Source organism: Melanaphis sacchari, unplaced genomic scaffold (assembly GCF_002803265.2).
Source record: "Melanaphis sacchari strain LSU unplaced genomic scaffold, SCAv2.0 Contig395_pilon_pilon, whole genome shotgun sequence".
NCBI lineage: Eukaryota > Metazoa > Arthropoda > Insecta > Hemiptera > Aphididae > Melanaphis > Melanaphis sacchari.
In genome coordinates, this window is record NW_020271251.1 from 708,875 (window position 1) to 725,347 (window position 16,473).

Genomic DNA, 16,473 nt, shown 5'->3' on the forward strand with positions numbered 1-16,473 from the left:
AAAATAATCAACTATATATTTTTCTAAGCATAACGATGTACTTATTAATAACAATGATGAAAATACTAAGTAATAAATGCCCTATTAATTTTAAGATTTGTCAAAAACAAAATATCGTGTATTTATATTATTTACATTATTAATTAATTATACTAAATTGATATTGGACATTAAATACTTTGTTCAGAGTCATAATACTATCATGATACTAATAATTAAGTCTATTAATTTTATCATTAGATATTTGGCTTTAATTTATAATTGAATATAAAATAAATTTAATTAAAAAAAAACGTATAGGTATGTTGTATTATATAATCAGAAAATTATAAAATAAGAGCACCTTAATATTTCATTGATTTAATTTAAATCAATTGTTAGTTTATTCTTCAATGAATATATAAACAAAATACAATAAACTATAACACGGTTGGTAAGTATAGCTCGACAATATTATTTATATTTAAAGTTCAATTCAATTGTGATTCATTTCTAATTAATTTAAGTATGAGTTGAAAAACATTCAATATTTAATTCCGCCCCAAAACCAAGGCATAACATTATATTAAGTTACTACTGATAAATTATGTTTGATTATTTTCGTTTATCTTATTTTATTTTCTATACACATATATATATATGTATATATATATAAAATTTCTTCATCTATAAAATTCGTATCACAGTCCAATTTGAGAATTTGTTTGTTCTGATGACTACATGAACATTAAACATTTGTGCATTTTTCGTTATCTATATCACAGTTTAGATTACACAATAATTTAATAGCATATCACTCGTATCTCTTTTACGAAAAGGTGATGGTAGAAGTTTTCAAATTTCAAAATCATAATAGGTACGTTAAAATAAGTAGTCTTTAGATCACGACAGAAGCTGTTGCGCGTCCATGTCGGTTTCCTGCACGGTGTTGCTTATCCTATGGTATGATTCACGAACAATCAATAACCGATGTTGACCATTTACCAGCATACTGCTACCCCGTCGCAGGATACTTTGTCTGCCACGTTCGATGTTTTCCCGGGTAAATACGATTTGGTGATATGTGCGGACAAACACTGCGACCAGTAATAGTGCACCTCCGAGGATTAGCCCGTAAGTGAACAACGGAACAGCTGTGTCTACGAATGTGGTGGCCATGTATATCCAGCGATGAATGTTTTCCGGCAAGTCGCTTACACCCTGATTGATAATTATAAATTTTAATGAAACGTGCACAATTTATTTTAAAATTAAATAGAATTTATTTGAATTGTATTATTTTTGTTTACCTCTTCAAGCCACATAATCGGAAATGTAATGCTTCTGAAGTTGGATGTTGGATAAATATTAGATTGTTCGACTTTTAAATTGAGCTGGACTTTCACGCGGGCTTCTAGTGGTACTCCCAGTCTCTATAATAATATAGTGTTATATTATACATTATAAATTTGTATCGTAAATTAGTAAACTAAACCCTGTTTAAAATATTTCTGGATAGGAATATAATAGGTAGATGTAATGATTAATTAATTTGTTTGTACTTAATTTGAAACCTAATCAAATTTTTGTGTTATTTTTATTAAAAAAAAATTAAATTTATTAAATAAATATTTAAATAGTTTAGGTATATATTTATTTGGAGTTTACCAATTGACAGTGAACTTATTTTTCAATTTCAGGCTTTAATCAAGAACTTTTTTTTTTTTTTTGGAGGAATGGTAAGATTAGGTTATTGGCCCTGGAATTAACCAAGAATAATATTATTACCTTTGGGTAGTTTGAATATATTTATCTTCAATTTTTAACCAATTGAGTATGTATTTAAAAGTTTAAAAAAGATTTTTTATTTTTACGTATAAACATATTTATCAACATAAATTTATATTTTTAAATAAATAAAAAGGTATTAATGTAGGTAGGATAGTTAATATAATTTTAATTTATTAATATCATAGTACTTACGGGTTGAATTTTTAAGAATGTTTCATGCTTTTCTTGATCTGGTGAAAGACCCTCAACATCTTCTAAAAGTTTTGGATCAGCTTTGTAGAAATGAGGAAAAGACAAGTAAACTGGAGCATCTATAAATTTCAACAATTACATTAAATTGTAAATAAAATTTTCTTTATTATTAATTAAAATTACTATTTTAAGTTATTATTTATTTAAAAAGTACAAATTAAATTAACAGTAATATTCTGCAGATTTACTTACTAAATTGACAAGGTCCAATGTACTGTAATCCTTTAATCGTGCAATCAGTGTTGTCTTCGCAGAAACATGAATTTTCAGGATTTTTTTCAACAGTTTCTAGAAGATTGTCGTCAGGTGTATAGTACCCTGCTGTAATACCATCTTTGATCACATCTTTTCGGTACCTAAGTGCCCATACTCGACATAAATCTTTGTCATACACGTGTACTATATCAGACTTTGTAAATTCTCTTGGAGGGAAAAAAGAACCTAAAATACAATATTTATGTTTATTTTTAGTCATAGGAAAAATATCCAACTATATTTTTTAATTATAAATAAGACTATGTGAATAACTCAACTAATATTTTCTATGCCATACTTAGTAAATTTATGTCAAATACATTTAAAAATAATATTACGACTAGTCAAGTAAAAACATAATATAAAATATCAAAATTGAATTAAGTTTGGTTAGAATCTCTAAAATTTTTTAAAAAACCAAACATATTAAATGTTTTAATTTCTAATTGCGTTCAGACATAATTTTCTATGAAGTTATAAATAATATAATAATATTCACGTTAAAACGTTAAATTATAAACAACTCAGTAGTTTTTACGCTCATTTTTTTTTATATTATAATACAAAATACCAAGAATGTAACACCGTAATATTATATTAGTACGAGTACATTACCCATATGATCGCGTTAAAATTGAAGAAGAAGTTTATAGAGTATTCAAAAGTATTTCTTTCTTACTAAACTACCTTGTATGCATGGTTATATATTATTTTACATTTAATACAATTTAAGTATTCCTAAACTCAAGATTAATAAATAAAGAATTTGAAAAATTATTAAAATTTTAGTTTTTGTTTATGTAAAAATTATGTAAATATGATAAGTTGACAACTTTACATATTAATTTATGCTCAATCTTTTTTTCTTTTGATGTCTTCATTGCTCATTAATATAGGTATATTATTAAAAAGCATTCCATTTTTTAAAATCTAAATTCTAAGTAATATTATCTTGACAAATCGATTTTAACTACCCCAACAGTACTTATATAAAATTTGCCTTTTTCTTATAAACTATACGATGAAAAATCAACTCTTATGTGTTGCCGAGATTTAAATCTACAATTTACATTTAAAATTAATAATAAAAAAAATAATTTATTAAACCCAAGTATTTATTTATAATATATTTAGGTACCTTCAGATGCTCTAATAGAATTACAAGATCCTTTCCAAAATGGTAACTCTTCCATTCCATTTATACGATTGAGAAGTCCGAAATTCTCCATTCCGTTATGACCCGTGTATATTGTAGAAACTTCATCTAGCGTACCATTTCGCTAAAATTGTATTTATCATATTATCCAATCTTTAAAATATGTATTAATAGAAGCAAAATAAATCACAAACATACCATTAAGAAAAGTCCCATTTTTTTAGGTGGTCTTTTTCCTTTTGGATAATATGTGTTTGCTAGAGAAGTTAATGGATCGTCATAACCAAAAACTAGTTGTTGTGGGGTAACATGTTTAAACGGGGTTAAACCAGAAAACCTTAAAATTGCTGAAAGTGAACTTTTTAATATTGACGGTAAACTATTTGCTTGAGTAGTCAATGTCTAAAATTATAAAATAATTATTTGTGATTATTAAATTAGTTAAATGTGTAAACTATCAAAAACTTACTAATAAGGGAATATTTGGTACAGTTAATTTGATTTCATCATTTTTGATAACTGAAAGATGTGGCATAAATTCTAAAATTTTTTTGTGTTGGTATGTCACCGTACCGTTGTTATTAAAATGAATGTTAACTTTTTCCATGTTTTCTCTGAAATCATTGAACATAATTTTTTCTATTGTATATAATAATATTGGAACAATTTAGTATAGGTAATTTATTAGCAAGTACATTGATAAATATTCATTGTTTAATTTTTAGTGTTATGCAGTTATCAATAATTATTTGAGTGATAATATGAACTATAATGAGGGTTATAAATTAAAATAATTGAACCCGAAACAATTTTTTCTGATTTCGAGGTTATTTAAAACGTTATACTGTTTTACAATTTATCCCTAATATAATACAATAATGATTAATTATTTTCGCCTTAATTTTTTAGTTCTTTTTTTAACCTTTTCTTAGATACATTCAAACGTTTGTGATGTTTTGTTAAATGTTGTATAATTCTATTGATTTCTAACGGACGCATGAGAGTGCATGACTATAAGAAACTACGTATTATAATCGGTCATTTAACAACATGATTTTTAAAGATGTTAAGATTGTCAATTTATTTTCTAAACTTGTATCATTGATGAAACTATGAAAGCAATAATCGGTTTTTGACTTTATCAATAGTGTAAGAGATTTACAATAATACTAGACTACCTGGGGTGATTTTTACGAATGACATAATGATGAAAGGACATACACATTTATTCAATTTTATGGCCTTCTGATCATTCTAATTTAAGTGTTGAAGGTAATGTTTTGAAATTAGAAGTACAAATATAACAACAGTTTAGAAAATCATATATTTGTATCTTTTTACGTAGAAAATACAGAAACTGGAGTAAAGTTAATGGTGCTGGTAAATCGTAATCGCAAGCATTTGTTGGATTGATTTCTATAATAGAACCTTACCTAAATTTCATATTTTAAAAGCAAATTGGTTTGAGTGTTACATACTCTAACCATGTACATGAATATATAATAAAACTCTTGTAAAATAAACTATTGCATGATAGTCATAATATATGATTAACAAATTAATTTAGTAATATTATGTATTTTTTGACACATCATGGCGTACGTGTTATGAATTTCTGGATAGTATAAATTATTTCGAAGCATATTCAAACACAGGTAATTTAATCAAAAATTGTACCAATCATAAAATAACAAGATAATAATCTCACGGATTGCCAAAATTAAATATATATGTTAATATAATTGTTATATAATAGGAATATAATATATTGATTTTATAAATTTAGGTAATCATAATTTAATAACAACTCATCATAAAAAAATAATAATAAGGTATTTGAAATATACAGTTTAATGTTAACGTTCTTAACGTATGAACCTTATTACGTCACGTTTGATTCATTGTGCAGCCTCTGCGGCTACTATCTAGATCATATAGCATTGCAGCAGTGTAATAATCTTGTATAGGAAAGGTTCTGACCACTTTCTCCAAGACACTTGCTTCATACTGTTGTTATCCATCGTTGCACATTGCCATTTTTAGCTAATCATCATTGATGTCATTTTTATTCTAACATTTGAGTTATTGTTAAAGAAAATTTAATTTTCAAATATTATATGTTTAAGGCATAGAACTCGTGATCTATATGATTTTATATTTATCTGATATTAAATTATTAAAATATCTAAGTTTTTTTTAGTTAAAAATTAAATTACAGTAAACGAAACATTCTGTACAAACAAAATTGATCTTTAATATTCAGGTTAAACAGGTAAAATATTATACCATAATTATAAACGTTAGCAATAAATTCCCTTTTTTAATTATTTTTTTCGAATTAGTATTTGATCACTAATAAATATATTATATAGTAATATGTGTATATAAATTTGCAATCTTCTTAGGTATTGATGAACTAATACAAATATTATTACTAAAAACAACTAAATTCCTGAGGCTCGGGTCAAGGACGGTAAGCGTCTTATGCAGACGTGATACGTGAAGTTCCCCAAGAAAAATAAAGTAGTTTTATTACAACACGTGGTGGGGTCTTTCCAATTTTACTTTTACTAAAGACGTTACATCCAGGGTCATAAATATCTTATCGAATTTCAAATAAATGAAAAGCCTTTAACATGGTTAAATTACAGTTTGAATCATAATTGCTTTCAATAAGATTGTATCTAACAAGATTACAATTAGTTAAAATTTTAAAATAAATCAATGAGTGATGCGAATTTTTGAGAGGTAATAAGATTTCTGTGGTTTGACTAGCATGAATAATTTTTGTTACATTTTTATATTGTGTAAAGTTTTGTAATAGTATTATTAAGTATAAAGTGTACGATTTATAAAAATGTTTATTTTGTTTTGATAATTTATGCTTATATAGAACACAATAATAAATTAAGCTTGGATACTTTTTAGTAATCCTATATTAGTTTACTTAAGGTTAATCAAACTGGGACTAAAATATAGATGATTAAGCATCTAATATTACTATTGCCTCTAAACTATATCATGGTATGAATACGAATTTATATTAATTTTATTATTTTTGAATGGCATTTCATAGACATTTTAGTTAGTATAAATTGAATGTATTCGTGTCTTACTATACATGTAATATCATTGATTATAGAATATACTATAATCAATGGTAATACAGAATACTAATATTATACCTAATAACAAGTGATGGCGATGTCCGTGAACTATTCACTTTTATTTAAATGAAATCTAACTAAAATAATTTGCTATCTATTTAAGAGATTCGTTAATATAACATTATGTAGTATTGAAAATAATATTATTTTTGTACGTAAATAAAAATAAATAAATACAACGATATTTTTCATAAAATTTGTGTACCTACCTGTATGGTTATATTAAAAATGAATTAAAATTAAATTTTTTAAATGGCAATATTCGTGTTCTTTTTTTTTTAAGAAAAAAATGTAAAAAAAGCTTAAACGGTTTTATAAATAGAAAGAATTTAATTTTAGATTATTGAAAACTTAACTATTTATAATAGTACAATAATATCTAACATTCTAATTTAAATATGTACTTAATAAACATTTAGTGTACTTATAAGAGTAACATTGTAAATTAATGATGATATAACTTCATAATTTATTATATAAATAAATTATTACACGCCTATATAATCTACATAAATGAAAAATAAAATCTGGCAAATCATGTGATATAATATTAGAAATTTCACGTTTTTTTATTTGACATTTAAATAAAGGGGTTTGTTTCATGCAAATATATAATGACTAGAACTACTATATTATTTGAGCAATTCAGTACAAGGGCGTTCTTATGAGATGCTGGTTAATATAATAGTTTCATCAAAATGTTATCTTTAACAAAAAGAAGATTCACGAGAAGATAGTTTTCAAGGATTCCGCATTTATTAAGAAAATTGTAGGTTGAATTCGGATATAACAGTTAGCTCATAAAATATTAAGTTAATGTATTTTTTAAACAACAGTTATTGAGCTAAATGTATTATATTAGATTAAAAGAACGAATAATTTTGTCTTACATATTATGATATCATCATGAATAATTATTGAAATACTTACTTAATTAATTTTGAACTATCGATTGTTATGATTGTTATGAATAATATTAACTTCAAGATCAAAAGTTATAACAATTATAGTGTTAAATTTATTGTGTAATAATTAGTCCTTCCAATGCGAGTTTCGAAAAAAAACCACTATATGTGGATATTTATTATTTTCAATTTATTTCTTCGATATTTTCTAACAAGGTTTCTAGGTAAAGTGAACGTACACATTTTGTATTATTGTTATTTAAAATGTTTGAAGTATAATTGTTATAAGAATGTATACTAAATAGTAGTTGCATTAAAAAGTGGTTGTTATTTTAACTACGTATGATAAGTGACCTATCTATACAGAGTATTAACTATCAGATATTAAAAGATAGGTACGTTAAAATGTCGATTATATAGTTTATCGAGACGATCTATCTTTTATTTTATATTAATAATTTAAAAAGTAACGAAATAAAGCTAAGTTTAGATTTTTAAGTCTGAAGCTTGATCAAAATAATATAAGGTACAAAAGTAGTATTGTATTTAACATCCTTTATTTTGACATAAAACACTATTATACCTAGAATTTGATTATTTAAGTTTAAAATGATATGGACGGGGTAAGGGTTTGAATTATATTTAGCTTGTAGGATTTTAACTAACTATTATCCATTAACTATTTTTAATGTTAAAGTTATAGGTATTTTGAACTAATTTTGTTTTATTATATAGAAAAAATATACTAAAAATTGTTGAATTAACTACAATATAATAAAATAATCATAGTTAACAGAAATATCTATACAAGCAGCCGGAGATAGTAAGAGGATACAACTAAACCAACTAATTTCGCGTAGTTAGAATAATTAAACAATCATTATTACATATAGTTACATATAAAGAAAATTTATTTTATTTTATTTTACTCGATTAAAAAATTCCACTATTTTTTCCCCCTAGTTACGTGATTGGTTATGTTATTCATTTAAAAATTAAAAATTTCAAACTATTATCTATTTAATTCCAGTATTATTATTTAACTTTAGACTTTATTTTAATTAGTCGATCGTTTTAAATAGGTAATGATGAAAAAAAATATTTTCATACTTAAAAAGGCTCAAGCAAACAAAATTTTTAGTTTTTCTTTTTGAATAGAACGTGTTGTATAGATAAAAACTTACCTATAAACAAATGGACCAATTTCTTGAAGTTTTGGCTTTTCGCCGTTTTGCAAGAAGCCATCAGGATTGGTGACATTGAATATGAATACTTTTGTCAGTCTTAATACACCAGGTTTTTGCCAGTAATGATAACTTAAAGTTCCATTCCATATTTTCAAGTTCTTAAATATAATAGTTGTAAATTAATAAAATTGAATAAGAGAAATTAAATATTATTTATTTTAACTATTATGTAAAACGTTAATACTTAATTTGTGAAAAAAATATAAGTATAAATAAAATGATTAATTAGACAAATAAATCTTATATTTTAAATAGATTTGTAATTTGTATATTTCTTATGATATTGAACATTTAAAACAAGTATTAATTTTTCTATTAATATATTAAAATTTAATAAATATACTTAACAGTAGGTAGTATGTATGTATTAATTATAATTAGTTTAATTTTTTTAATTAAATTAAACATTTTTTTTTTTTTAATAATAAAATACTAAATGTGTTAGTTGAAGAAGATTGGTAAGATTTTATAATTTTTATTTTTAAAATTCCAATGTAAACATTTTTTTATTTAAAAATTTTCAAAGAATCATTAACACCTTATCCGAAATCAAAATAATAAATAACTAAGCTTAATAAATCGGATATTGTTTGATATTGGATTATAAAAGTATTGAAAATGAGTAAATGTTCAACATTTTTTAATCATATTTTGTAATGGTTTTTGAAAATTTAAATAATTAATAAATTTGTTTTGTACATTGTGCCATGGACAATGATTTTATTGGCTATTTACTGAACGTGCCGTAATAAAAATATTATAGTATACACACACACACACACACACACACTATAATTATTAACGTCTAAATAACCATCATAGATAGTTGTGATATTTAATATCACACTTTACAATTATCATATTCGCGTAATCCTATAGGTATACTATGAAAATAAACTGAAAGTTATGTAAAATCAGATTATATTATGTATTTAAAGTATCATTTTTAATAGAAAGTTCAGTACGTATTATTTCTTTACACATTTATATTGGTAATTAGTATTGTTTTATAATGAACAAATATTTGAATTTGGACATTCTCTGTGATTTCAATTGTTTAATTATTTATTATTTTTATTGTGTTAGAAACACCTGTAGCGTTGTTTCTAATATTCTTATGTGATTACTATTGTGAAAATACCTTTAAAATTATATAATGAACCCACGGAACTGAAGAGAGTATTAGTCCAGCTATTAAGGCTACAACACCAAATATGATGACCGCTAGTCGACCTGAAACAAATTTAAATGACATTTTTAGAATTATTTTTATATTCCATTAACATATCAATTTATAGGCGCAAATCGCGGCGGGATAAAGAGACTTATCCTGCAAGTCATAATTATTCCTCTCAATTAATTACTATTTCACAAGCTACTAAAAACTTAGAATTTTTTTTAAAATTCGATTAGAGTGCATATTTTTATGTTCTAGCTTTCATTAATCATTAAACTATATAGTACATAAAATAAATTCATATTTATATATTTTGGTGAAACCGTATGACGAACAGTCATTATTATTATTATTATTATTGTAATAGTTATTGTTATCAACAGTTGTTTTCCCAATTTTAATTTTAGAATTTAAACTCTTATCGTCGTTATTTCACGATAAATGCATTAAGTATGCATTACTTTTTTTTTTGTATAAAATAAAATGCATAAAATATTTTTTATATGCATATAGCCACGTCTCACATTCGTATGATGATATACTTTATTGTTGTATATGAATTGGTGATACTCGTGTACAATAATTATAATATTATTTTTCTGTTGAAACAAGGTTTAATGTTATTATTAAATTAAAATTTTGTATTTATATATATATAAAATAAACATATGTACCAAAGTTTAAAATTATGTTGGATATTTTGATTTGAAAATTTACCGAATGAATAGATATGATATGTATATAAACTTATACACATCATTAAAGCTTTATGTTAAATATGCAGAAATATGCAAAAGAATTTTTCTATAAGTTTCAAAATTATTATGATCTGTAAAGATAACTGACTAAAATTTAAAAATTTAAAAGAAGAAAAAATATACAATTATACAAAAATCCATGTTTTAATTTATGAGTTATCATAGTGGGTATGAAAAAATAGAACATAGATATTTAGTTAAACATTAGTACAGGTGAGTATGAGGTTTTTCACTTCACCAATTTTTTTCAATGTATAAATAGTTTGGCTGAAGCTCCTCATCAAATTGAATCAATGTAAATGTAATTCTAATTTAATCACGCAAAGAATTATTCTGAAATAAGTTGTCTCTTAAATGTAGTTTTTAAATTTTAAATTTTTTCCGATTAGGTTGATTGTTTCAGATAAACGTACGTATACCTACATTGGTTTGACGAAATAATAAAAAGTTGGCCAGTCATAATTTTGATTTGGTTAATTAACAATAACTGATTTTGTTTTAAAATTCTGAAATATAAATTATATTAACCTTAGCCTTTAGGAATTACTAGTTACATATATTTCATCTGATTATAATAATTATTATCTACCTATATCAAATGTCAATATATAACCTATTACCTTTGTCGCTTTAATGTGTTATGTATCACAACGATCGTGAGCGAAATTTTTTTTGCAGTTTATTCATACATTTTTAATGGTGTATCGGAGAACGGTTTATAATTAATTTTCAATCGACTATATGCCACCCAAAAGTTATATTTAAAAGAAAAAAAATTGTCATTTCATACCAATGTTGTAAAAAATAATTTAAATTTTTAAAATATTTTATTAATGTTCATTCTTTTAGTTCTCAGACGTTCATTAACATTACAATTAGTCATTGCGAGAATAAAAATAAATCAATATAAATGGTAGGTATATTTATAATATCAGTAGGCAAGTATTATGTAACAAATTTCAAAGTGAAATTTTTTTTTATTGCTCTTAATTTTATATTAAGTTGATTAATTTTAAACCAAGCTATTAATAAAAAGTACATAAAAAATTGAATATGAATATATTATTATTTACTAAGAATTATTAACTATACTAACTACATATATATAAAAGAAATAATCGACCCTATTGTGATTAATATTATTTGTTAAATGAAAATTTTCAAAAAAAAAAAATATATATATATATATGTAATTAGTAATTACAATTGAGTTCAATCAAATGATTATTAATTACTTCAAAGTAATGTAATTATTATTCTATTTTTTTATTATCATTATGATATAGTTAAATTAAAACCACATATATGAACATTTCGACATACATTCATTTTATATAACTTCCATGGTTCGGTGAAGATTATAATATTTCGCGGTCATGATTAATGAACGCCTGTACCACAAACAAGGTGTATAAATAATTACTAATTTATCTAATTATACAGTAAGTGACAAGATAAAATGAGCATATTTCAACATTTTGAAATTATTGTTGTTAGAATATATTTAGTAGATAGTTTAAATATCTACAAAGAGTTTATAAGTATCACCGATACTTTTACTTTACTGATATGGCTTATTTTAACAATGATCAATGGACCAACGTTTGTTCGTAATATTATTGTTATTTATTATGGGTATATAGTTGTTTCAAATTTTTCATAGTATTTATTAAATGCGTTTTTTAAAATTATATCTACATCTTGTGATTAGGAGTATCTAATATTTATCTAAAATAGATTATTCGTATTGATGATAATTTAAATGAAAAATACATATTTACATAATATTTGTTATTTATAAATTTATAATAATGTTATATGTATTTTTAGACGTTGTGTTTGTGTCAATATTTCTTCTAGTTAAAGAAATAATATATAATCGGTAGGTATTTCGTTTGGATTCCAGTACTGCACTCATTAAAAAAAAACACAAGGAACTGTAGTAGGTATAATTCAAATAGGTACTTTATTATTCATATTATGATACTTGAAATCTTAAAACTCCTTAGTTGGATGCTCATTGCGTAGGTTTATGTTTCAGTCTAATAAGCATGTTTAATAACAGCACTAATGTCCGATGTCACAAGGTATTCTCAATTCTTCATGATAACGTAATATGCATTTAGTATATTATAAATTATCGTGCAGCGTACCTGACATAATAGGCTACATTTCGAGTTACACAAGTATACACACAAAATATATAAAATATACCTGCAGTATATTTTTATGTAGAAAAAAATGTTAGGTAAAATTATTTATTTCTTTTATTTCTTTTATGACGTATTATGTTTTATTTTATCAGATACCTTCAGATTACTGTTCTTATGATGTACGTTTAGAGAGCAAATGTCGAACGACATTATTCTAAAATCGATGAATATTTAATTCCGCCAAAGTGTGTCAATCTTGAATTTGTATAATCATAATGTAAGCGTTATTGGTAGATACTTACTTTTGTTACTTTCTCCTACCTACCTTTTGATTACTCGTTTAAAATTCGATTGACCAGCAGTTATCCTACCTATACGTTTCCCGGTCAATAGTTCTTACGCAATATCACAATGAAGTGTTAAAAACTTCCTCCAGCTAACAGTCATTATATACACTGTAATAATAATATGTAGGCATGTAGCACACTGCACAGTGCACACAGATGGCTATGTAATAGGGCAGAGTTGATAAACCGGGTCCAGCTGATCAGCTCGTTTTGTTGACGAACGCTCGCGGTACTCTCGATTTTTATTTCCCGGTGACCTACTAAACGTATTATCTCATCGTAAACAAGTAATTCTAGAAGTTTGTCGAACTCTTTCAAAAATCTAGTAAAATTTTACCGAAGTGTTTGTTACCGAAGACATTGCCGGTCAACTTAAAATTAATCAAGAAAAAACTCTTCACCGCAAACCCACATTTATGTATACGGTAATGGAATGAGTTTCAATATTTATAAGAATATAAAGTACATTAATAAAATATTATATTATACTATATTATGACGTAAAAGTGTAAAACTAGGTGTATTTTGAAATTTATCATGGCCCGTAAGAATAGAATATTCTACGGTCTAGTGCACTAGAATTATTTAAGAGTGATTCGTGGTGACGGTTGATATTAAGGTAATAGCCCTCTCTCTCTCTCTCTTTTCCATTCTCTCTGTTATGTCTATTGATTTTGTGGTAAATTTTTTCGTCTTGAGTAATAATCTTTCATTAAAAAATCAATGTTTTTTGAATTTTCTTCTCGATTTAACGACTCGATGCGTTTGTATTTGGTATAAGTTATGACTGATTAAGATAAAATAAATTATTGATAATTATCAATGTTTGAATAAAATTATGCAATTTAAAAATATACAATATAAATTTTACTGAGAAAATTATATTTTCTAAACCATGAAACATTTATTTACAAATGTGAAACAAATATATTTTTTTTAATGCTTATGCAATATTTACAAATTATTTAATCAAGAATTATTGTCATAGAAAGCATTTTTTATGTAAGAGATAAAGCTATTTTATAAGACTTACTGGATATATTATAATATATATTTTTAAATACCTAAAATAAATTATATAAGTATGTAAAATCGAGTTCGTTTAATACGTAGATTAATAATTTTTATACATTCCTTAACATTTAAAAATTTAAATTACACAGGTTATTTATATGTTTAAAATAGAATAGTAGGTTTATGTTGAATTAGGATATGACACATTTTAAATAATCTTATTATATAGTTCCCATTCAAAAGTTAATATGATTATTATTTATATGTCAATAGAATGATTAAAAACATAGTTGCAGCATGAAATGCTTTATATTGCAATAGATACAGTAAGATATAGGTAAACTAAGATAATATTGAATAGAAAAGTTAATAAAGTATACTTTTGGTTACATTCTTTTAAATACAGGACTGCTGCGATATTAATAAAAATTATGTTTGTGTACTATTTACATAGTATATTATATTAACACGTTTCATTTTTTCCACTTTACTCAATCAGTTTGTAATCTTAACCAACTAAAATAATACACTATTTTAATCTCTATGCAAAGAAAAACAATTCGATACTCACTGTTGCTGATCCTCCTTTGCTGGGAGACGAGCATATTGATAGGTAACCCATTTCGTCTGCTAGTTCGTCGGTTCGATTGACGCTCATTGCTAAACGGGTCGTTTATGTTGAAAGTCGGTATTTGCTGAAAGCTGGATGACATCCGGGGTTGTACACCAAACAGACGATTCTTGGCTGACTGGTATGGTAACTTGATCGGCGTTAAGCCCATTTTCGTTGCTTATTATCAACGGTGGGAATCGTTGATCGCGTTCAGAATATGTGATATATTCGTACGATGATTTCGCATCCCATTCGCTGTGCACTCGGGCAGCCACCTCAAGTGTGTCCGATACTGTAATCGAGAAAAATGGACATTATCATTAGTAACGGACGGATACATTATTTATGTTTACGTTTGCCACATAAACTTGGAGGTGATTAACAACGCACAATGGATTAAAAGTAAAAAGTAAAAAAAAAATAAATAAATCGAAATCGTATTTGGGTCATCAATTTTAGAATAATTTTGCTGACGACATTAACTGAGAAAACCCACGTGTAGGACTGTGTTATTGGTCAGTTATGTGTGTGTGTTGTGTCGTTATTTTGAACGTGCGCAGTCGATAAAAGTGCACGTTAAATAAAACCAAGTTGTACGTATTTTTTATTTGAGACAATACGTAACATCCTTCCTGATGTAAAATATTGTTTATCCACTTGTAATGAAACATATTTCAACACATATTATATTTTGTTAAGCGCGTATAATGTGTACATCGGTAACGATTGGCTTGTGTGAACGTAAACGGATCATTTCTCCGAGCGTACACGACATGACGTATAGAGTATAATGCAATACAAAATTTATAGGTATACACTTTTACACTTGCGTAGTATTATCGTGATGTGAAAATGATTGGCTCTCATGGAAAAAAAAAACATCGATGCAAATAATTCTGTTTGTATAACACAACGTGTCGTATTGGCTTACGCGGAAGTGTAGAATACCTTTTTATGATGTAAGTAACAGCAGACGCATAGGCTCCGAGTGCGTTTTAAACCTCTTAAAAAACGACTCGTTCTTGTCGATTTATCCGGTTTTTTTTTTTATACACCAAAACAATAAGAATATCACAGCATAATTATCAGAACGTATCATCTACACAATATATTTTTTACCTGATATATATGAATGTATGATTGGTGTACATTTGGTCGATTTTATTGATACATTTTTAAATTGAACATTTTTTTCGAGTGATACAAAATTAAACATCGAAAATATAGTGAGTATTTAAACGTTTATATTAGGACAACTATTTCAGGCATAATTATATCAATATAATGTTCCAATTTTACAATACTGAGAAAGATTTTAAGTCTATTTTGAACATCTGATTTAGATGTTTACAGCAATTTTTAATTCATTTTAAAATATACTGCAGGATATTGATTAAAAAAAACGAAACAATATAATTAGTTCATTTTGTAACATTTTGATTTGCTATTTGACAACCGGTACATGCTTTCTTGATACCCAATTGGCTTAATGTACTTAATTTATAATCACTACTAACAATAATTAGCAAAAATAATTAGCATTTTAATTTATACAACTTAAAATACCTAGTTTATTTTTAGAATATGCTTATTTTTTATTTGGAAAGGTTTTTTTTTTTATAATTAAATTTATTTACTTTTTTACCTTTATAAACGTTA

At 25.1% G+C, this 16,473-nt stretch overlaps 1 protein-coding gene across 3 annotated transcripts in view; it reads right to left on the reverse strand.

Annotated features, from left to right (window-relative positions):
* Nucleotides 1–587: 587 nt before the first annotated feature.
* LOC112597246 (scavenger receptor class B member 1-like) overlaps nt 588–16,473 on the reverse strand; it is a 42,672-nt gene continuing 26,786 nt past the window's right edge. For all 3 annotated transcript variants that reach the window (XM_025343214.1, XM_025343215.1, XM_025343216.1), the window contains exons 2-11: nt 14,773–15,106; nt 9,894–9,985; nt 8,690–8,850; nt 3,903–4,047; nt 3,632–3,835; nt 3,416–3,557; nt 2,215–2,463; nt 1,963–2,081; nt 1,290–1,412; nt 588–1,200 (exon numbers count right to left, since the gene is read on the reverse strand). In XM_025343214.1, the coding sequence (XP_025198999.1) occupies nt 883–1,200; nt 1,290–1,412; nt 1,963–2,081; nt 2,215–2,463; nt 3,416–3,557; nt 3,632–3,835; nt 3,903–4,047; nt 8,690–8,850; nt 9,894–9,985; nt 14,773–14,983 (1,764 nt within the window). In that variant the 5' untranslated portion in view covers nt 14,984–15,106 and the 3' untranslated portion in view covers nt 588–882. The remainder of the gene's footprint in view (nt 1,201–1,289; nt 1,413–1,962; nt 2,082–2,214; nt 2,464–3,415; nt 3,558–3,631; nt 3,836–3,902; nt 4,048–8,689; nt 8,851–9,893; nt 9,986–14,772; nt 15,107–16,473) is intronic.